The following is a 20,024-nucleotide window of genomic DNA, read 5'->3' as shown; positions in this document are numbered from 1 at the left end:
TACGGACTATCTTCATCACAAACGATCACACACCACTGGACTCCGACAACAACGAAACTCATACCATGCCACCCAAAGGAAAACCTTGCGAACGCTGTGCTAGTCTCAAGAAGAGCTGCACTCGAGACAAGCGGTGAGTTTAGGTGGCTCTGTTCAAATTCCGTCTACGGGCACCAGATCATGGGCTGTCTAGTACAGCTGTGTATAGATGACACTGACTGTGCATTTATTTCTGCTCTAGCGGATGTCGGAGGTGCGAGAGAGCAAATGTGTCTTGCAGCTATATCAGTGGCGCAACCCTCAACCACTCTTCCTCAAATTCCAATCTGGGAAGTTCTGTCAACACAGAAACCATGCCTGCAGGACGCTCTGTCACCACTCAGGACATTCTAAATCAGTACTATGCAACCCCCCAACGTGACGGCCAGACTGCCAATTCAGACCATCAGAGCAGCTCTGTGTACTTTCCTGAGAGCAATGAAAGGGATTGTCAACCTTGAGGGCGAGTTACAAAGTGATGCCAAATCATATGCCTAGTATAGCTGAGGAGTGATTGATGTTATCAGAGCTTGAGCTAGAGTCGATGCAGATATGCCGTTTAGCCTCACGTCTTTGGCCACTGGCTAGACATTATTACACCTTACCAGATGTCAGAGGTGCAAGCATCCAAGCAAGGATTGCACTTACAGTTGTTCCACAAACTCGGAATGGTATTTTCATCCAACACCCGGTGACCAGTATTGCAGACCAGATCGCCCTACTTGTTCCTACTACCATCTCTGCCATGACAAAGGTCCTTTTCCACAGGATTAGATATTTTCCCTTGTGCCATACCTTGCATCATGCATAATACGACACCATCACCTCAATGACAAAAATAGCCTCAATGGAGATTGAAACAAAAGATGTCGATTACTTCCCTTCACTACTCCTCCCCCACATAATTGGAATTGATCCTTTTGATTGTATGAGAGCATTACTTTGATGTGTTAGAGACTAACAATGGGCAAGTGCGGGCCTTCTTGGCTGTAGTTGAAAGGCATCCCAAAGTCCATAGGGGCAAAGATAATAACAAAGGAAGACATATACATAAGGCAAGGAGGGTATTACAATTATTTCTCTCATCCTTAACTATTCAAGCTCTTGCAAGAAGAAACCAAGTTCCACATTCTCAATTTCAAGTCGATATACTTCATTCCATACTTTTTTGTTCACAAATACATCACTGACAACATGCCAACAAAGCGTTCAGAATCTTCTTCCAAAAAGTCCACCACCCAGGGATCCAACGACAAGTCGACAGCGACACCAAACAGTCGATACCGTGGGACCAAATGCAACTCATGCTACCTACACAATAGCCAATGTGATAAAGTTCGTCCAACGTGAGTAGCTGAACAATTGTTTTGGTTCCACCTTGATGACATCCTATCAACACTGTGTCATCTGGTGTATGATTTTCAATACTGATTTTGATGTCTTGAAACTCACTTTGACAGGTGTGGCCGGTGCACGGAGCGGTGCACCAAGTGTCTCTGGAGCTTTGTAGATGGCAGCCTTGGCCCAAGCACAAGCTCACATGGGGATCCATCAAGCTCTGTGACAGAGGAGAATGGCATTTGGGATGAATATGCCCCTGAGAGGAGTGAGATGGACCAAGAGAGCAAGCTCACACCTCATCAGCGCTTGGTACAGAACTTTGCCAGCCAGCCACAGGTTGATGGCTCAATCCTCCATTCCCATGGGGGAACGGTCTTCTTTGAGGAAAGCCATACAAGGGGTACGATTCCTTAGGTTGATAGAGAGTGATTGGACTCTCGTCCTTGTGACATCTTTAGTTCTGATTTCATTGGCATAGTCTTGTGGGCAGGTGGAGGTGATGTCGGTGTGTGGTGTGAACAGACATCTGTGCATATGAATACTGGTGATAGAGCAAGCGAACCTGTCCGCATGCTTTGCTGTGAGAGCATGCTTGTACAAGTCAGTCATGTGTTCTGACCCCGAGCTATCCTTTGTTTTTCGACTTTCGAGACATCTATTTGTCATACAGTCTCCATGTAACCTGATACTGTACAGTCACCCCCAAAACAATCCGAACGGTTGCGTGACGTCACCAATTTATCACTGAATAACGCGCACAACGCTTTCATCTCAATTACCTCTTGATCTCGTTGTTGCATAACTCCATCAATATTGCATGCATCCGTGCACAAAACACATCAGCATGGTCCCACCGACCCCCACTAAACGAAGATATATGATAGACCTGAGTGAAATGGGTTATACATACGGAGAAATAGCAAAAAGACTCGATTGTGGCAAAACAACTGTCTATGACACCCTTAAGCGCTATAGAAAGCGTGGCCACTGCTACAACGAACCAGGAGCTGGCAGACCACCAGTGCTCAACGCACGTGACAAGAGAGCTATCACCCACACCTTTGTTTGCGATCCTGACACCTCCTGGACCAGAATAGCCCACCAATATCATGTCAGCCTCTCAACAATTCATCGCCTTGCTGAATCAATTGGCTTTCACCGGCGAGTAAAACGAGCGAAGCCCTACTTAACACCAAAGCAGATGGAGAATAGGGTCAAGTGGGCTATAGAGAATGAAGGCCAGAATTGGGAGCGAGTTTTGTGGACAGATGAGGCTTGGTTTCCTTTGAGCTAGGAGGACCCCCTTGCCATCCCCTCACTACCCGGCGAAATGGCGAAGCATTTCATCCTCAACATGTCGTCCCCACCTTCCATTCTGGTCGAGAGAGTCTCATGGTGTGGGGAAGCATCAGTCACAACTACAAATCACCACTCTATCGTGTTCCCCTTGCGCCTTCAAAGGTGGTCAAAGGACAAAGAATCAAGGCAGAAGGATTGGGAGGGAAGAAGTACACTGAGTGCGTCATACCCCTCGCTTTAGACCCTGCAGTCGAGGCTCTTGCCTCTCTGAGGGGTCTACAGAAGAAAGACATACTCTCTGAGGAAGATGGAGCGCCATCACACAAGAGTGTACTCGCCAAAGTTGCTCGCCAAACTCTCAACATCACAAGACTTACCCATCCCTCTGGTTCCCCTGATCTCAATCCAATTGAACACGTTTGGGCAGCCCTCAAGCACCTCGTAGCCCTCGAACCACGCCAAGCAACAACCCTAGATGGTCTTTGGGCTCAAATACACAGCGCTTGGGAAAAAATAGATCTGGAAACAATCAATAACATAGTCGCCACAATGGACGAGAGGAGGGCCGCCGTTTTAGCTGTAGATGGTGGCTCAACTCGTTTCCAAACTTTTAACTTCATATATATCTTCTTTAGACCTGTGTCTAACTCTCCACGAAATTTCGAGGCATTTTGGTTAGTGAAGTGTCGAGTAATCTAGTGTACGGTCTCAAATAGCGTTACATGAATGAGGTGCCACTTTGAGATCGTTCGGATCGTTTTGGGGGTGACTGTACAGTAGACACCGTGTACGTTTGCTCTACACAACACAAAAGACATTGAAAGCTAAAGACAATCAACCCACAGATCTTCTTCCCTCCATCCATTCAGCTCCTCCCGGTCGTTATAGTGTTCCTCCCCCATGCGCTTTGTTCTTGATCTGACAATCACAAGTTGAAAATACCTTGCCTAAGGCTTGCTTGTTTCTCAGCGATACGCCTAAAACACGCATGAAAGGTGAACTCACGATGACCGCCTCATCTACCGATGACGTCCAATTCCTCAAAGTCTTCCAGACTCAGCACTTTCAGTCTCGATCTGCCTTTGACACTGAGTTTCAGTGCCTTCCCGCCTTCATCCACACTTTCGTAGGCGTCAATCGTCTTTCGAAATCCGTCGGGATCGTTCACGTATACATTGATCGGATCCACCCATCTCCCATTACACCTACGGACGATCGAATCGAAAATATGTCCTTTCGGAGCTATCTTCGGATCGTACCCATCGAGTCGGAGGTGGTGATAATGCTGTTCTTCGGGCGGTTTGGGGCTTCTGTGAATCGGTTCATCTGACAAATAATCGACTTCTAAAAGAAGGTTGAGATGTCTGGCTATCTTGAAGACGCGCATATCACCTGATAGTTCACGCGTCAACGGGAGATCGATGTCGGCGAAAAAGCCTAGATTAACATGGATTGATCGGATCGACGTGTCTTTCGCAAGAGCCGGAAGGAGTCCTAATCTTGTGAAATACCTGAGAATATAGCCTTCTTCTTCGTGGTACCACCGAGCCAATTTCGGTTTGATATCGACTTTTGTGACGTTGGGTAAGAATCGTCGTGGAGCGAGCCATCTCTCAAGTGCGGACGAACGCCCATTCTTCACCTTAGCTTCGTTCCACATTTTACTAAACGCCACGAACGCCTTTGCTCCCAATTCGTCCTCCAACACGATCCGTTTCGTGTGTCGCAGAGCGGCTAACCTTCTCTTCACCGACCGCTTGTTGCGCTTATCGATATATGCAAAGCACTGCGCTTTCGGTCCACCTAGACGAATCGAAAGATACACAGTACTAATGAGTTTGTCGTAACAGTATTGGTTGACGCGGAGGAATGTGACGGGAGTGAGGGAGATGAGATGTTGGAGAATCATATATTGTACGGGAGCGAGCCGGCTGAACGAGAGAGCGACAAGAAGCCATTTCGTGTCGATACAATGGGTGGGGAAGGGAGGATGAGACATTTCGGGGGGCCGAAGATGGTCGTCGTTCAGCCGGAACAAGTTATACATATCGTGGGGGTGGCCCATATCGCTACAGTTTGCTGGTAATGATATCAGTAGAGCGTTCATTAACGAGCGGCAAGTCGAGATCTTACCAGAGATAATCTACAATACACAAACAATACGGTCAGAGAACAGGCGCAGTAATGGTGAATCAGATGTGTTGGACCCAAAGGATTAGTTACAGATGACAATGAAGGCAGTGGTTGGACGAAAGAAGTGGAGGTGAGAAGGGTGGAAGTTGACGGACTATAAAGCATGCCTAAAGTGCCATGTCACGCGTCCCGGATCTGCGGTATCATTTAACAAGGGAGTCGATCAATGTTCAGTCACTCATTCGATGCGATTGCAAGAACCGAGGTATCGGGTAGTATGTCCGTGTTCATCATAGTTTACATTCCTCTTCATTCAAGATACACATTGTGTTCGTTCTAATTTCAATTTCCAAGACACCGCGAGATTGGTCTCCCTCAATGATTTGACCCCCTAAACCCTCCGCAAGACTTGACCGACCGCCCAAATGTTTTATGTCCCGCTATCTATCTCCTCGCCGATGCACATTCCCTCAACGTCCATCCTTCTCCCTCCGACGCTTCAGCACTCAGCTCTACGAATCTACAACATTCCCCATGCTCATCCAAGCACAGTCCCCCATCTCTCTCTTGCTCCAGTACCATCTCCACGACTCTTTGTCCTACCCTCTTCGCATTGGGCAAGACATACTCCAACCTCGTCATTCCTGGTCCATGTTCCTCACCTTCGCCCTCGGTGGAGGTGTCCTGTTTTGCTAAGCGGGCAAAGTCGAGTTGACGATTACGACAGCGTAAGTCGAGATGGACAAGGATGAACATGGCGTATTTGTCTTCGAGTGCGGATTGAGCTTTGTCTGGTTCTTCGCCCTCCGCCTCGTCCCTTTCCTCTAGCTTCGCATCACCCTCTGCTAGGTCAATCGTAACACCGTGCTCGGGGTCGTTTAACCCGTTGATCTGCTCGATTGATGCCGAAGAAGAAGGAGAAGGCTCGATGTTCGCAGGGAAGTACACCCTTACCATCTCCGGTCGATCCTCCATCAAATCAGACTGGAATCCGGGTATAACCAATTTCGTAAAATCCACTCCGGTCGGAATCTTCATTTCAAACAATTTCGGTTTCAATCCCCTTATGAGGATCTGTATCGCTTCTCCCATAAAAAGTATTTTCATGATATCGCCTGTATATTCGCCCAGCTCTATCGAGAGTTGGTCGATTCCCCCTCGTTTAGAGGAAGATGAGGAAGAGATGGAGCTGCCGAATGTCTTAAGCCAGTTATTACGACAATGTCGTAGTGCGAATGAGGTGAAAGTACTCCATGCGACGGAGACCGAGGAGATGCTGGGGAATATCACTGGTTGAGGTGTGAAATACGGTGCGTAAGCATGTGTAGCTCTGAAGAAATGGTGTATTCCATCAACACCGTCTAACTGGACGGAAGTGGTATGTGAGAGCGCGTGCAGGGCACGACGTTGTGAACATCGACATCCTGTAAAGCCCCACAAGAGACTAGGGGAGAGTGTGATCGGGCGATACAGTTTGGGGAGGAGGCGATTGTAGTGGTACGAGGAGAGGCGGATGTATTTCGTAGGAACGAGCGTTGCGAGAAGATCGAGTAGGATGTCGTGGACGGGGAAGAGGGTGGAGAGATCGGTGATGCGTGGTACGGTGACGATCTCTTCAGCTGAGGCAGGATAGAACGGCTTGGCCATGGGGGAAAGGGATGAGTCGAGCTTGGGCTTGGAGATCATGCACATGATGCTGTTTGCGACGGTTGTTCTGTGTGGCTTGAAGCACGTAGAGCGAGCGAGAAGGGACCTGTATGTACTGAGTGGGACTGTTTGATATACGCAAACGATGTGCAACCTCCTCCTAACATCACTACTCCGCATATATACTCCCTCTCATCCCATCGCGTCAGTGAAGAGTACCCTTGCGACAATGGGATCACCGTGAATGGTCTCCCTCCACCGACTAGAATGAGGCACCGACCGGTCATCTCTCTCATCATCGCTTATCTTGCATCATCTCAGCGGTGATCGCCGCCGAAGTATACTATGACAAAGGGTGCAGATGCATTAAACATCACTTCGTCCCACATGCTGGACAAGCTGGCGACTTGTCCAACTCCTCAAATGCTAATATGTTTTCCCAAATTTGCAGCTCCTCTTCACTCATACCGCGATTCCTCTCCGAGTCTTTCCATATCTTTTTCACCGTTTCGACGTCCTGCACACATAGTGTGAAACCGCCGGTATTCCTGGAATCTAATCGCAATCTAAAATCTGAAGACCCGTGCTCCATGAATAGATATTCTTGCATCTCTTGAACGATAAGGGAGATCCACGAAGCCAGGAACTGGGAGTCTGGTGCTTTCGTCCTATCGTCCGCGCCGGCAGGGTCGGAGGCGCCGATGCCGGATGAGTTCGACGTTGGCGGCACGATATGCAGACGCAACGGGGCATGTTGCAATGCTGTGAAAGTACAGTCAAGGATTTGGTCGTCATGCGAGTGTAGGGATAAATGGATTGTTGAAGGTATCTTGAACATTTCGCGAAGGGTATCGACTGAATATGAATATCGATAAATGTTGGTCGGTCGAAATGTGGGCAATTTCGCAATGCAAAGGTGTTTCGAGACGGTCAATGTGCTGATCAGACTTTCAAACTCTCCGTTGATCACATAATGATGACCGTATTGAGGGTTGTCGTTCCACTCCCTTTGACCTATCGTATAGTGCTGTTTGTAGTATTTACTTTCCCACCGATTATGTTCCGCTGCATCGATGTCAGATGGTGAGAGCGATAGAGCCTCGATGAGAGACGAGCCGAATATAATTCCATCGAGAGATGGGAACAGTTTGTCTTTGACTTCTTCACTTCCAAGATATCCTGTTGATTGATTCGGATACTCCCTCGATGCCATCACCAACGCTTCTGCTGACCATATATCCTCAAATCTCAATATCCGAGTATGGGCAAAACATTTCGCTTTCCGACTCGTAAACTTGATTCCACCATATGGATATGGTAGTTCCGTAGTTTCGTCCGCACACATACCTACAAACACATTGGACGCATTGGCGCGGGAGATCGTTACGTCCGCATAGATAAGCGGTATGGCGAGCGAGTAATGCTGAGAGGAAAGTCGGGCGACAAGAGTGGGATGAAGATGTAGAAGATTTTCGAATATGAGGGAGGCGATTTCGTTAGGAAGATGTGAGAGGGTGTTGATCCGTCCGGGGAGCTTGTAGTTTTGTATGTTGGGCGAGGTAGGCGCAGAGAGAAAGCGAGTTAGAGGGGAAGAGAAAGGGGATCGCATGACGGGTAAAGGGGAAGGGCCGGATTTGGGGATTATGGAAGATGTGACGAAGGCTGCTGGAGACTGTTCAATGAGGAATGAGATGTATACTATTCGAATGCCGACGGTCGGTGATGATGACGATGAGGATGTCAATGCGGATGAGGTTGAATGAAAGGCGACCGGAATCCCGGTGGACAGGGGAAAGATACCCACGTGGTAGGGGTTGTAAGCTCAATGATTTACGTAATTCCCCGCTCGCTGGCGGGTATTTTCGTCCCACGGTGCTTATCTTGCTAGCAGCATGGAGCGGGAGTTCAAGTCAATGATCGTCCCCGCACATCTCCCATCTCATCGTCTCCTTGCTCATACCACCATCGCGGAAGGTCTACAGCGAGCTATATCATAGCATATGTAAATCAAGATGAACCTTTCGATTCTTGACCCACTACCGACCGAGATCCACTCACTCATCCTCGACCAGTTCAAACTCCTTTTCCCACTCAAGAGCTTCTACCTCAGCAAATCGATCTGTGACGAAGTCATCCCTTCCATCTACTCAGATATCACCATCACAAAACTCAATGCGACCAGCATCTTCTCCGGTCTGAAAGATATCACTTCTCCGCATTTCAAGGCGATTCGACCTCGATACCATGCTCGAAAAGGCCAGGCTTTGCGCCACACAGAGAACATCCGCTTTGAGGATATAGATGGGTTATTAGGATTTCTGAAAGCTTCTACGGATTCGAAATCGCCTTATATCGGAGCGTACTCGTGGTATGATCCGCTGGATGACACTTTCATCCTTGAGAATCATGACAACGCCAATGAGAACGATGGGGTTGCAGAGGATGGAACGGGAGAAGATCATTCTACAGGCTTGAATGACTCGAATAACAACGTGCCGGTCATCTTTCCGAATGTCAAGAGCGTATCGTTTGCAGCTTGTGTCGTCCCTGCCTTGGCGAATATGCAAGATTTACGAAGGGGTAATCTCGGATTCCAAAACCTTCAGCTCTTTCACACGATGAGCCTCGACATGGGATATCATCTATCTCCGCGAAAAGTGACTATCGACATTCGGGGGTTCGAAACGAAAACAAATGTGGTCCCGACGATCCAAGTCATCATGAACTCGTGGAAGGACAGCTTGACAGATCTCATCATACATTCCGATATGATGGATCGATATGATCTTTACTGCGACATTTTGACGTTACAATACTCTCTCGAACACTTTCCACCGAATCATACGGTCGTCCTGCACCCTACAAGTGACGATGATAATCTCGACGAAGTTGAAATGGCAAGGAGGATAGTACGACATATGCAATGCATGGAGGGCAACGGCAACCGTGAAACGAAAGTGGAGAAAGTCAAATACGTTATGCCTCGTAATGCGGAAAGGGTAGAGGTTGAAATACGGCGGAGAGCGGTAGATCAAGTCTCGGGAGATGTCATACAGAAGATCACGGTAGTTAATTTTGAAGGTCAGGAGCTTGAGTAGGACACTGGATTCTTGTTGTTATATATTTAGTGTAGTAATGGGTCACTTCTCGTTGTACAGTACGTTGTAGCCAGTCGTATGACTCCCGGGACCATGTATTCGGGGTCACATAGTCTAACAAGTCAGGGGTCAGACATAATCTTGATCCGATTGGCGTTCCACTTATCCGGAAGTGATCTTCAATCCTCCACTCGCGGTACTCGTAACGTCACTCCCCGACTCTGGAGGGGTACCATGCTCCAGTATCTGCCTTCATCATCCATCCATCGATGCCAAATAATATATAAAGAACTGGCGGAGCCGCATCCCGTCCAAGCGGCGCTCCGAAACCATCTTGCGGGAAATGACATTATCGAATCCGGAGATCTTTGATTTCTGTTTTCGAATGCGGAAAACTCCATTGCCGTCGGAGATTTATTTATAGATTGGCAGGACTCCAATTTAGGATAATTAATAGAACAACCTTATTAAGCACGATAAGACGTTTTGATGTTATGTATGTATCTTGCCGTGATATCATCGGAGGGCACGCTCTTGTATATAATGAGATGCGAAAGATGCATATCCCTCAACGAAGCTTCCTTGGGTAAACTCACTCACCAATCGAACTAAACACTTAGAACAGCATGTCGATCATACCTACTCTCAAGATTGCGGGGAAGAATGTCGGTCGTGTTGGGTATGTCGAGGTTGATCGTCCCTCTTGATGCTCTAAAGCCATCTCCATGCTGTCTTGATCGTGGTACACTCGACGATTAAAAGCGTGCCGTATCCCGACGACCTGCATGATGTTAATGGGGTATCACTAACTCGCCCTTGAACACAGGTACGGTCTCATGCAACTGACATGGGCGGACCAACCACCTTCCCAGGAAGTCTCTTTCGCTGCGATGAAGTGAGTCCCAGTATCGCCCAGCTCATTCTTAGCGATCAGCGCTTAATACGTTATCACTGACCACCTTTCAGAGCGGCCGTGGACGCTGGTGCGAATTGTTGGTCCTCTGCAACAATCTATGGACCAGACAACGCAAATGTCCGTCTTATCGCTGCGTTCTTGAAAAAGTATCCAGAGTACAAAGAGAAAGTGGTGTTGGTAATCAAAGGATGTCATGATCAAGGAGCTTGGTTGCCCAAAGGTGGAGAGTGAGTCCGCCGCTCCATTCGTACTTGTGATTGAAGTTGGGGCGGATTTGTGCCCTGATGTACATTATGCGCATAGTATCGATTTCGTTCGAAGAGAACTCAAAGAGCTGAAGGAGATTCTGGGCGATAAGAAAATCGATGTCTACCTGCCTGCTCGACTCGATCCAAATGCCTCAGTGGAGAAAGTCTTCCAGAATATGGTGACGTTGCAGAAAGAAGGACATTTCACGGCTATTGGGGCTGGAGAGATCAATGCCGAGTCGTTGGAGAGAGCTGCCAAGGTGAGTGTCACCCGGTTGATGTACAAGACATGTCGGGTCAACCTTTCAATAACCGACCGACCGTGTAGTGGTGATTGGACTGTTCTCGGCAAGACTCCACGCTGATTGTAACGGTGTGCTCTTTTGACAGGTCGCTCCCATCTCCCTTGTTGAAAACGAACTCTCCCTGTTCACACAAGACGAACCAATCCGTAAAGTTCTCGATTGGTCCACCAAGAACCAAATACCATACTTCGCCTACTCCCCCCTCGGACACGGTTTCCTCGCTGGAAGATGGAAGTCGATCGAAGATCTACCTGAGAATAGTAGATTGAAGAGTTTCCCTTGGTTCCAGGGTGAAGCGTTTGAGAATAATGTAAAGTTGGTAGAGAGATTGGACGTCATCGCGAAGAAGAAGGGAGTGACGACTAGTCAGTTGGCTTTGGCTTGGATAACTCAGCTTTCACCCTATGTGAGTACATCTAGTTTCAAGCGTCTCACAACACAATGGCAAGATCGTGATGCATTGTTGGAGAGCACCGCTAATGACTCAGCTCGCAGACCCTTCCCATTCCTGCATCGACGAAACCTGATCGCGTGAGAGCCAATACCGAATCTGTGAACATCAAGTTCACTCCAGAAGAGCTTGACGAGATCAACACCTTTGTCGCGAACAACAAGGCAGTAGGAGATAGGTATCCCAAACATCTCTTACCGTTCTTAGTGAGTCCAAGCACCATACAAGGTATAGAATGTTGGTTGCTAACGGCGACCACCGCAGATGCAATGAACGAGCCGAATCGGTGTCTCTTTTGACCCATCAGGCAGCATGTCGCTCGACCTACGGTACTCGATCTGCGGACAGCTCGGATGGTCAAATGCATGTATTTACTCGACTTGAGAAGGATCGATCTCGTAACTTTGAATACTATAAACGATGGCAACACTCCTGATAGACGATCAGCCACTGATCAAGACAGTCTTTGAGCATGGATGCCTTCGGTCACTCACTCTAATGGAGCTTAACGCTTGCCACAACAGTGACAAGGTAAAGCTTCATCGTAGTGCATCACCGTCAGATCTATCTGCTTCATGGTTTCTAATATCTCTGACATCTGACCGATCCTTGGATCGAGTCCTATGCAGTACTGAACCAGATCTTCGGTAGTGATCGGTCGACGGGGCTCAACGTCGAGGTAGATCTCAAATTTATGATTTTCGTTGTCGGATTTGTTTTGGTACAAGATGTGTCGAACATGCTGAAAGACAACGTCGGTGGTCCACTTAGAGGGAGGACCCTGAATTGTGTCTTGCTGGTGGAACACTCGAATGTGCTTGATGTTGTCCCATCGCATGGGCTTATACCTATCTGCGTGTAGGGAGTGCCATGTCAAACTTTCTAATTGCCAGTCTTGAGCCAAACGATTGACATATCGCCGATGAGTCTCATCCGGATGTTGGTTGGGGATGAACCATCTATATGAGCTGAACAGATTGAGCAGAGGACGATAGTTTGACCAAGGCCATTCGAGGCATAGGTGCTTGGGGCTGAATCCGGAACGCAAAGCCAGGTCGAGAAGAGTTCGTTGTGTTTCGAGAAGAGTTCGTTGTGTTTCGAGAATGGCATTCATAACGTCCTTTCCGAGAGAAAGACTTTCGACTTTGGAGAAGATGGGCTTGCCGTGTCGAGCTTTTTCGAGGTTCAATCGGAATAGATGACTGACGCGATATAGTTGTGATTCGTCCCAAGCTGCTCGTTTTGAGACGCCGAGTGCTTCGACAACGCTGCTTGCGGCTGGGAGGTCGACGATCACAAGTGTTTCGATCTTGTTGAGAAGAGCGACCTTTCGAGCATGACTTCGTTTCGCGGGAGACTCCTCGCTACCTAATTGAGTTGTATCATAAGTTCAATCAGTGCCATTTACAGGACAAAGTGATCACACCCGTCATTGCAAGTTCCCTCTGCGGGAGGGGAAGATGTACTGTACACGTGATGAACCCACACCACTCACGCTCAAGCGACCATTTCAAGCCGTACATCACTTCCTTACAATTCTCCGCTGTGATCACAGCCTTCTTGTACAAGCGACCACTGTACTCCTCATACCAATCTTTGGAACAATACATGACCGAGCGAAAGACCTTCAATTCGTCTTCGGGCTTGATGAAAGAGAAGATCAAATCCATGACCTCTCGAGGCAGTGGTGGAGGGTTGGGTTTCATTGCGTTGGACATCGGATGACGTCGCGAAAAAGGGACGATCGAGTATTGCTGTGCGGTCGGAGGTACGATAATTGGTGTGGGTCAAAATAATAACTTTGAAGGTATAGATTTAAACAAGTGGAGGAATGATGAGATAGAGGAACGAGGTGGACGGAATAGAAGGTGATATGTGGCGGTGCGTTCTCCAGGTACAGTGTATCAGGAGCTGACGTGTATTTGTGATCTCGTTTGGGAAGGTGCACGGACCACCATGCATGATTCAATGTAGGATATAGAGAATGAGTTGTGAGCGAAACGGTCTTTCAAGTGCATAGATGACACAGCAATGATTATAACAGGGGAGACGCGTGATTCGATGAACGAATGGAACGGCTTGAACCATTCTCAAAGATGAACAATGGCAGTCGGACCGTCCGCTCGGTCTTTCCATTCGATACAGTACTGCAGGCGCCACGAAATAACGTGTACATACATCTTCTCCAGCATTACTTAAGCAAGTCAACATGTAACAAATCGCTGTTGATCTTGTCCTGTCTCCAAGTGGACAAGACCGGCCAAACCCATCTGAAAATCCAAGCCATCGTCCCTACCCAAATCTTCCCACCCCCATCCCTCTTTTCCACAGCATCGATGATCTGTTCCGCCGCTTTCCTGGCGGACATGGCCTGGACACTGCGTTTCTCGATATCTTTGCGATAGAGGGGCGCGATGGTGGTGTACCAAGTTGCGAAGGACGATGATCGTTCTGAGGGAGGTAGAGTGATAGGGAAGGGGTTCTCAGCGCGTAGCATGGCGGTCAACACCATTGCTACGAATACACGATACGCGGGTATTTTAGCTGGGTGCCGAGAGGGAATAAGCGGAGTTACGTACCGAGCTCGACTGTTATGACACGCAGACCCAAAGGAGCGGTCTCGCGGCGAAGTACATCGCTAAGAATCTGAAATGCGGCCTTTGCAATGTAGTGTCAGCACCAGCAACCCATTCGACCTCCTGCAATTACAAGCTTACCTTACTACTGGCATACGCTCCATGGAACGGTAGACCGTACACTCCGACACTGCCGATATTGACCACACATCCTTTTGACTGGATCAGCGCTTCTGATAAAGCCTGAGTGAGGTTTAATGGACCAAACACGTTCACTCGATACATTTCGAGGAGGCGTGCAGGGTCCGTATCGAGCAATGGTCCGAGACCTTCGACAGCGGCCTGGTATTGGAAAAAGGGAGGTTAGTGATCGATCGTGAGAAACCAAGTTCAAAAAGCATAAGCAACAAGATAGACTGGAAAAGACTGGGGTTACTTACGTTGTTGATTAGTAGGTCCAGGCGATCACCAACAAGGACCGATGCGGCTCTGATATCTTCGCTACTCGTAACGTCGAGTTGGATAATCTGTCAAAAATCAACGAAGTATCGCAAAAGGGCGGGGTTGCGGTCGTGAGTTACAGAGAACGTGATGAGGGTCATAAGCTCACAGAACAACCAGCATTTTCTAGATCTTGCATACTATCCACCTCGATAGCAGAAGCATAGACCTTCCATCCTCTCGCAAGCAGCTCCAAAGCCATCGCAGCGCCGAGAGAAGACGGATCCGAACATCCCGTGATCAGAGCTACTTTACGGTCTGACATGGTTGTACGGGTCCATATAGAAGGTCAATGGGAAGAACTGCCAGCCTGTTCAGTATTTGTCTATATACGTCCGTTATGAGATGTTTTTCAAAACACGCTGACGAGTCGATCCCGCTCCTGGTTACGGTTATGCGACTTGAGACCGGCGGCTTCAAGTTCGAGAAGCGGATCTGAAACGCGGGTCGTGATTCAAGATCGGCTAAATTGATCTACTCGTTATCATCGACCCTTAAAGTCAGGCGACACCGAAGAGTGTGATTTGCGTTGACTTTCATGCATGGTATGAAGTATAATCATTACAAATATGTCACAGTGCAGGGAGCTGTCATGGGATTGAGTATGGATGATGAGTTATAGAAGGCTTAGGAGTGATCTGGCATTTTGTCAGGAGTTTCACAATCCATAAAGTTCAGACGAACTTACCGCAGGCTTGCATTCTTGGGGTTGGCAAGTCCGGCTTTATTCCCATCCCCCACAGCACGGACAGGGATCAGGGGTCGAGAATCGATCAATAAGATTGATCTTCCTCCATCTCGTCATAAACTCTTCCTTGACTTGTTTGTGTTTGGTTGTACTGATCCTCTTCTGGATTAGGTCTTCAATCGTGATCGGACTTGTATTGCTATCGTCCTCGCCCCATGTTGTATCAACCAGCTCAATCTTATCGGTGATGAAATCGCTCTCCCTTGTTTTGATGCGAAGTCTGAAGATTGGCTGTACGAGAGTGTAGACTTGATTGACGATGCTCGCATTGTACTTGAGGTAGTGACAGTAAATCCGGACGTGTCGAGCTTTGATTCGGGGATCGACCACGCGTAGCCCGGCGTGAAGATGCCAGGTGATGACATCGAGATTCCACTCTTCCATCAGGCGGACATACATCTCCATCCAACAACTTTCGGGTACCTTGGGCCTGGAAAAGGAACTGGCTTAGGTCAGATAACGTTTGTGGAACGATTATGGAAATGAACCTGCCATCGGCTCAAATAAGGGGTCGAGATGCATACCGTCGAGGGTCTGAAGCCCTTGCGAAATGCCATTTCGACATCGTTCGGACCTTGGTGGAGCGATTGGAAGAGAAATATGTCACGGAAGACGAGTGTGGTGACATTTCGGAAGACTGCGGGTCTCGCTGTCGTGTCATCTGCCTCCCGTGCGGTGTCATTGGAACTGGGTTGTAGGGAAAGGCCCAAAGCGGTGGAGATGCAGCGTGCTCCATTGAAATCCAATATTGTGAGTTTCTTGATCTTGTTGAGATTCGATACTTTCGTTGATGAATTGGAGAGTCTGTGAAGTCTGTGTAAGCTTTCAAAAACTAGTATTGGACCGTTTGTACCGCGGAGGACATGTGTTGCTACCTCGTAACGGAACTCTGTCACATACCTGGGTGTTGCCAATCGATTCCGTAGGTAAGCTTGTTTCCGATGCGCTCGTCGATTGCGATTTCTTCCTTTTCGTAGATGAGATCTTCTAACATAGGTGCATAGGCCTGGTTCATGCTTTTCGAGCATCGGGAGAGGGCGAGGAGAGCACGAACGTGATATTCTACATGGAGGAAGGAAAGAACATGCGATTTGAGCTCGACAGGAAGGTGGTCTGGTCCGCGGTGTTTGACTTTGGTGTCGGAGGTGGACATAGCGATGTTGAGAAAGTAGGATGTGATATGATTCGGACAGAGTGATTGATGTCCTTTAGAGTGGCGGTGATGTACGAGGGACGAAGTGGAAAGAAAGGAAGAGAGGTGAAGAAAGAATTGAACTGAGATATGTAAGGGCTATGAGGATGTGAAAGTGGTTGACGTGTGTGTCTCGACCTGTGCACAGACCTCGACCTCTACTACGCTTCATCATGGATATTCCCCACGCTATTCGTTTCTTGCGGATCACGGTGTAGATTTCCGTATCGTATCCTAGTGCTCGCTTGCATACTGTATAGTCGATACAACATGACCGCAAATAAACGCAACGCAGACATCTCCCCGTATTGTCGTCTCCATAATCCAGCCTCACTATGCGCTTAGATCATGAATGAATTAAGTTGATCGTCCGCATACTCTGGTTGGTTTCATATAATGGAAAGGTCTGATGCGAGACTACCCATATCAGTCCGCTCCAAAAGCATCGCTTTGACCTGTGTGCTGCCGTTGTCGATGGTGGTGATACATGGTTCACTATGGTGTAGTACAGTATGTTATGGTGTTTTATGGGAGTGCATGGTATATGAACTATGAGCATATGTAATAACGTTGGCAATGGCTCGCGAAGGGTGCATAACTATACAGACAGGACAGAACCGAACATCTGACATCAATAGGGATTGGTATGCTTGAAGATGTGCGTATACCAGCACGTACCGTAAGCTAGGCATCAGTAATGACAGGTCGATCACCATCTACCACAACCTTGACAAGCATCCTGCAAACGAGAAGGTTGGTCGATAAAATCGATCCCGTGCCATATCTTCATGATATCTTCCTTGACATTCTTGTTAGTGAGTGTCTTTATCTTCTTGTCTATCAGATCGGTAAGCTTGACAGGGGCTTGGAGGAGGTCCGCTGGCCATGTTTGATTGTAGTACTCGATCTTGCCAGGTAAGCCTCGGTCAGCAGCCGTATTAGTATGGTGGTAGAACATCGGACTGATCAGGTTGTACACTCTAGTAATGGTGTCGGATAGTGATGACTTCCTTCGGAGAGGGTCGCAGTAAATCCGAAGATTCTTGGCTTTGAAACAAGGCTGAATTACACACATGTTGATTCCGAGGTGCCAGGTGATCTGATCCATATTCCATCCTGACATCAGACGTCTGAACATCTTTTCCTTTTCCTGCTGGGATATACTCGGGAAATGTCTCTCTTGAACAAGGCCGGATCGTTGTCCAGAACGCCCACTTCTCCATTCCTGCGGTCGGCCGAACGTGATACAAACCGTTGAAGGTCTGAAACCTTCTCGAATTGCTGTCTCTACGTCGTTTGGACCGAGGTAAAGTGATTCATTGAGGAATTGATTGTGAAGAACGAGTGTAGTGACGTTCTCGAAGACCGGTCGTACTTTGCGCTGCTTGTTCGTACTGGCAACTAGGTCCGAGGAGAGAGAGTATCCGAACGCACGAGCGATCACGCGTGCGCCGCCGTAATCCCAGACTCGAAGCTTTTTGATCTTGTTGAGACTTGCCAATTTTCGCTTGTGACCAGGTGATTCTGTGACATTGTGGTCAGACTGTAGCTGAGCATGAGAAAATGACATGGAGCAAGGAAGGGTTGTATACAGTATTCCGCTAGAGTTACGAAACCTTACCTGGTTGCTTCCAGTTCAGCCCATAGATCAATTTTCCAGCAGTACGTTCGTTCACCACCACGTCATCGTAAATCATTGCATCCAACAGAGGTGTATATGCGAGATTCATACCCTTCGAGCATCGAGATAGGTTGAGTAAAGCTCGGATTCTGTCTTGCTTGTACATGGAAGAAAAAATATGCCACTTGAGCTCGATAGGGAGATGGTTCGGGCCCTGATATGCTGATTTCGTGGCGGCCATGTTGAGGAGGAGTGGGTGAGCCTGTGTGAGGGCGGTATTTGATCGTGATTGTCGTTCACAGAGTGGAGTGTCGTTGACAGTATGGAAGCCCAGATCAGATGCGGAGACTGTCGTTGAGGACTGGAGGGAAGTAGAGGAAGGAAGGAAACTGTAGAATGTACTGCGATTCAGACACCATCCACAGTGGTTGAGGTGTGTATTCCGAAGCGTGGCGCACAGACCGCTTCTCGCTACACACTCAGATGAATCTGTCTACCGCCTCAGAGTCAGAACGTACACATTCGCAGCTTGTGCGCCGATTGAAATTTATAGGGTATCCATACATATGTGTCTCTATGGATGTACGAGTCGCAGTACTGTCCAATAACACATGGGAGGAGGTTCGATGAAGAGGTCGCTCAAAATTTCTGGTTGAACGGACTCTACAGTATGTTGTACAAGCGAAAATATCTGTTCGGCTAAGGTTGATTCATCATCCATGATTTACCTCCGTCCACAACATTGGCAAGGTGCCCCTTCACCTGGGAGGAACGTCTTGATGTCCAACGTCGACCAACCTTTGCGAACTTTATCTCTTAGGATCGAAGCATGCTCCTCATCCCAGTAGTCGAGAAAATCTTCGATTGTTGGCGGCTCATCGCCTTTTGGAATGGGTAGTTCGAGGATCTCAAAAGATCTTTGATCATCTCCGACGTGGTGGTAACTGAACAATGGTCGGGCATACGTCCATGCGAATGGCATCACGGGATTACCTATCCATCTATTGCGAAGATCGTGGCAGAACACGCGGATCTTCTGCGCGTTGAACTCTTGGCGAAAAACATCATGATTCCAATAGACATGCCACGTGAGCGTCTCCGGTCTCCAGTATGTCATGAGCGCAGCCGTTGTTGCCATGTTGAGTTGCGTTTTCTGTGCTGTAGGCTGGAGAGGCCTCTCAAGGGTGTGTGTCGAGCCTAGGCAGACGTTCCGAGGTCGTAAGCCGAGTTTGAGAGCCTCTACTGTACTAGCCGGTTTTGGATTCTTGAGCCAACGAGTGAATAACGGACCAAGTATGAGATCTTCCAGCCTGAGGAAGATTGGTTGACCCTGTCGAGGACGATTTGCTGGGTCTCGACTTTTCTTCTTCTTTGACTTCCCGCCAATTTCCGTGATCTTCGAGGCGTTGTCGAGGTCCAGTGCTTGGGCGACCCAAAATGCACCCTCTGGATCGGCTATTGCGAGCGATTTCGTCACGTTGAGGAGAGCAACTTTACGATGATGACTTGCTTTACGGACTGGATCTCCTCCCTCCGTGATCGCTGCCATTACAGCGACGAGGCATAAGCAAAGATGTTGAACGAGAAGGAAGGAAATGAAACTCACACTCGTAAGCCCAGTTGATACCATACACCACGTTTTTCCCATTCTGCTCATTGATCGTGATCTTCTGGTACAACATCCAGCCGAAATCGCTATTCATATCGCTGCAGCATCTCATTAGACTGACAAGAGTCTTCTGTCGATTCTTGGAGGGAAGGTAAGAAATGATATGAAGTCTGAGTTCGGCGGGCAGACTATGGAATGGGGAGGAAGAAGGAAAGGCAGTTGTCTTTCCGGGGCGACGAAGGGGTTCTGCCACTTCCACCACCGTGGTTGAGGATTTGGTAGACATCTTGACTCTTGAGT

General features: G+C 48.2%; 10 protein-coding genes across 10 annotated transcripts; 2 read left to right on the top strand and 8 right to left on the bottom strand.

Annotated features, from left to right (window-relative positions):
• Nucleotides 1-3,694: 3,694 nt before the first annotated feature.
• CI109_106244 (uncharacterized protein) lies at nucleotides 3,695-4,786 on the bottom strand (the record flags this gene model as incomplete). The annotated part of the gene is made up of 1 exon (XM_032005004.2): nucleotides 3,695-4,786. One exon carries the CDS (start codon nucleotides 4,784-4,786, stop codon nucleotides 3,695-3,697), a length of 1,092 nt encoding a protein of 363 aa, XP_031860803.2.
• Nucleotides 4,787-5,256: 470 nt separating this feature from the next.
• CI109_106243 (uncharacterized protein) lies at nucleotides 5,257-6,459 on the bottom strand (the record flags this gene model as incomplete). The annotated part of the gene is made up of 1 exon (XM_032005003.2): nucleotides 5,257-6,459. The coding sequence occupies one exon, from the start codon at nucleotides 6,457-6,459 to the stop codon at nucleotides 5,257-5,259; it is 1,203 nt and encodes a 400-aa protein (XP_031860802.2).
• A 373-nt stretch (nucleotides 6,460-6,832) lies between these two features.
• CI109_106242 (uncharacterized protein) lies at nucleotides 6,833-8,425 on the bottom strand (the record flags this gene model as incomplete). Its single annotated transcript, XM_032005002.2, has 2 exons — nucleotides 6,833-8,131; nucleotides 8,420-8,425. The coding sequence occupies 2 exons, from the start codon at nucleotides 8,423-8,425 to the stop codon at nucleotides 6,833-6,835; spliced, it is 1,305 nt and encodes a 434-aa protein (XP_031860801.2).
• A 46-nt stretch (nucleotides 8,426-8,471) lies between these two features.
• Nucleotides 8,472-9,557, top strand: CI109_106241 (uncharacterized protein; the record flags this gene model as incomplete). The annotated part of the gene is made up of 1 exon (XM_032005001.1): nucleotides 8,472-9,557. The coding sequence occupies one exon, from the start codon at nucleotides 8,472-8,474 to the stop codon at nucleotides 9,555-9,557; it is 1,086 nt and encodes a 361-aa protein (XP_031860800.1).
• Nucleotides 9,558-10,183: 626 nt separating this feature from the next.
• CI109_106240 (uncharacterized protein) lies at nucleotides 10,184-11,776 on the top strand (the record flags this gene model as incomplete). Its single annotated transcript, XM_065967803.1, has 6 exons — nucleotides 10,184-10,236; nucleotides 10,384-10,452; nucleotides 10,524-10,700; nucleotides 10,777-10,981; nucleotides 11,112-11,432; nucleotides 11,522-11,776. 6 exons carry the CDS (start codon nucleotides 10,184-10,186, stop codon nucleotides 11,774-11,776), a joined length of 1,080 nt encoding a protein of 359 aa, XP_065823875.1.
• A 206-nt stretch (nucleotides 11,777-11,982) lies between these two features.
• Nucleotides 11,983-13,435, bottom strand: CI109_106239 (uncharacterized protein; the record flags this gene model as incomplete). Its single annotated transcript, XM_032004999.2, has 3 exons — nucleotides 11,983-12,845; nucleotides 12,973-13,231; nucleotides 13,394-13,435. 3 exons carry the CDS (start codon nucleotides 13,433-13,435, stop codon nucleotides 11,983-11,985), a joined length of 1,164 nt encoding a protein of 387 aa, XP_031860798.2.
• Nucleotides 13,436-13,668: 233 nt separating this feature from the next.
• On the bottom strand, nucleotides 13,669-14,819 carry CI109_106238 (uncharacterized protein; the record flags this gene model as incomplete). The annotated part of the gene is made up of 5 exons (XM_032004998.1): nucleotides 13,669-13,991; nucleotides 14,057-14,135; nucleotides 14,195-14,395; nucleotides 14,494-14,580; nucleotides 14,664-14,819. 5 exons carry the CDS (start codon nucleotides 14,817-14,819, stop codon nucleotides 13,669-13,671), a joined length of 846 nt encoding a protein of 281 aa, XP_031860797.1.
• A 459-nt stretch (nucleotides 14,820-15,278) lies between these two features.
• Nucleotides 15,279-16,455, bottom strand: CI109_106237 (uncharacterized protein; the record flags this gene model as incomplete). Its single annotated transcript, XM_065967802.1, has 3 exons — nucleotides 15,279-15,732; nucleotides 15,827-16,106; nucleotides 16,203-16,455. 3 exons carry the CDS (start codon nucleotides 16,453-16,455, stop codon nucleotides 15,279-15,281), a joined length of 987 nt encoding a protein of 328 aa, XP_065823874.1.
• Nucleotides 16,456-17,203: 748 nt separating this feature from the next.
• On the bottom strand, nucleotides 17,204-18,356 carry CI109_106236 (uncharacterized protein; the record flags this gene model as incomplete). The annotated part of the gene is made up of 2 exons (XM_032004997.1): nucleotides 17,204-18,018; nucleotides 18,116-18,356. The coding sequence occupies 2 exons, from the start codon at nucleotides 18,354-18,356 to the stop codon at nucleotides 17,204-17,206; spliced, it is 1,056 nt and encodes a 351-aa protein (XP_031860796.1).
• Nucleotides 18,357-18,839: 483 nt separating this feature from the next.
• CI109_106235 (uncharacterized protein) lies at nucleotides 18,840-20,010 on the bottom strand (the record flags this gene model as incomplete). The annotated part of the gene is made up of 2 exons (XM_032004996.1): nucleotides 18,840-19,657; nucleotides 19,722-20,010. 2 exons carry the CDS (start codon nucleotides 20,008-20,010, stop codon nucleotides 18,840-18,842), a joined length of 1,107 nt encoding a protein of 368 aa, XP_031860795.1.
• Nucleotides 20,011-20,024: the final 14 nt, after the last annotated feature.

Source organism: Kwoniella shandongensis, chromosome 11 (assembly GCF_008629635.2).
Source record: "Kwoniella shandongensis chromosome 11, complete sequence".
Classification (NCBI taxonomy): domain Eukaryota; kingdom Fungi; phylum Basidiomycota; class Tremellomycetes; order Tremellales; family Cryptococcaceae; genus Kwoniella; species Kwoniella shandongensis.
This window is presented reverse-complemented; position numbering and strand designations above follow the sequence as displayed.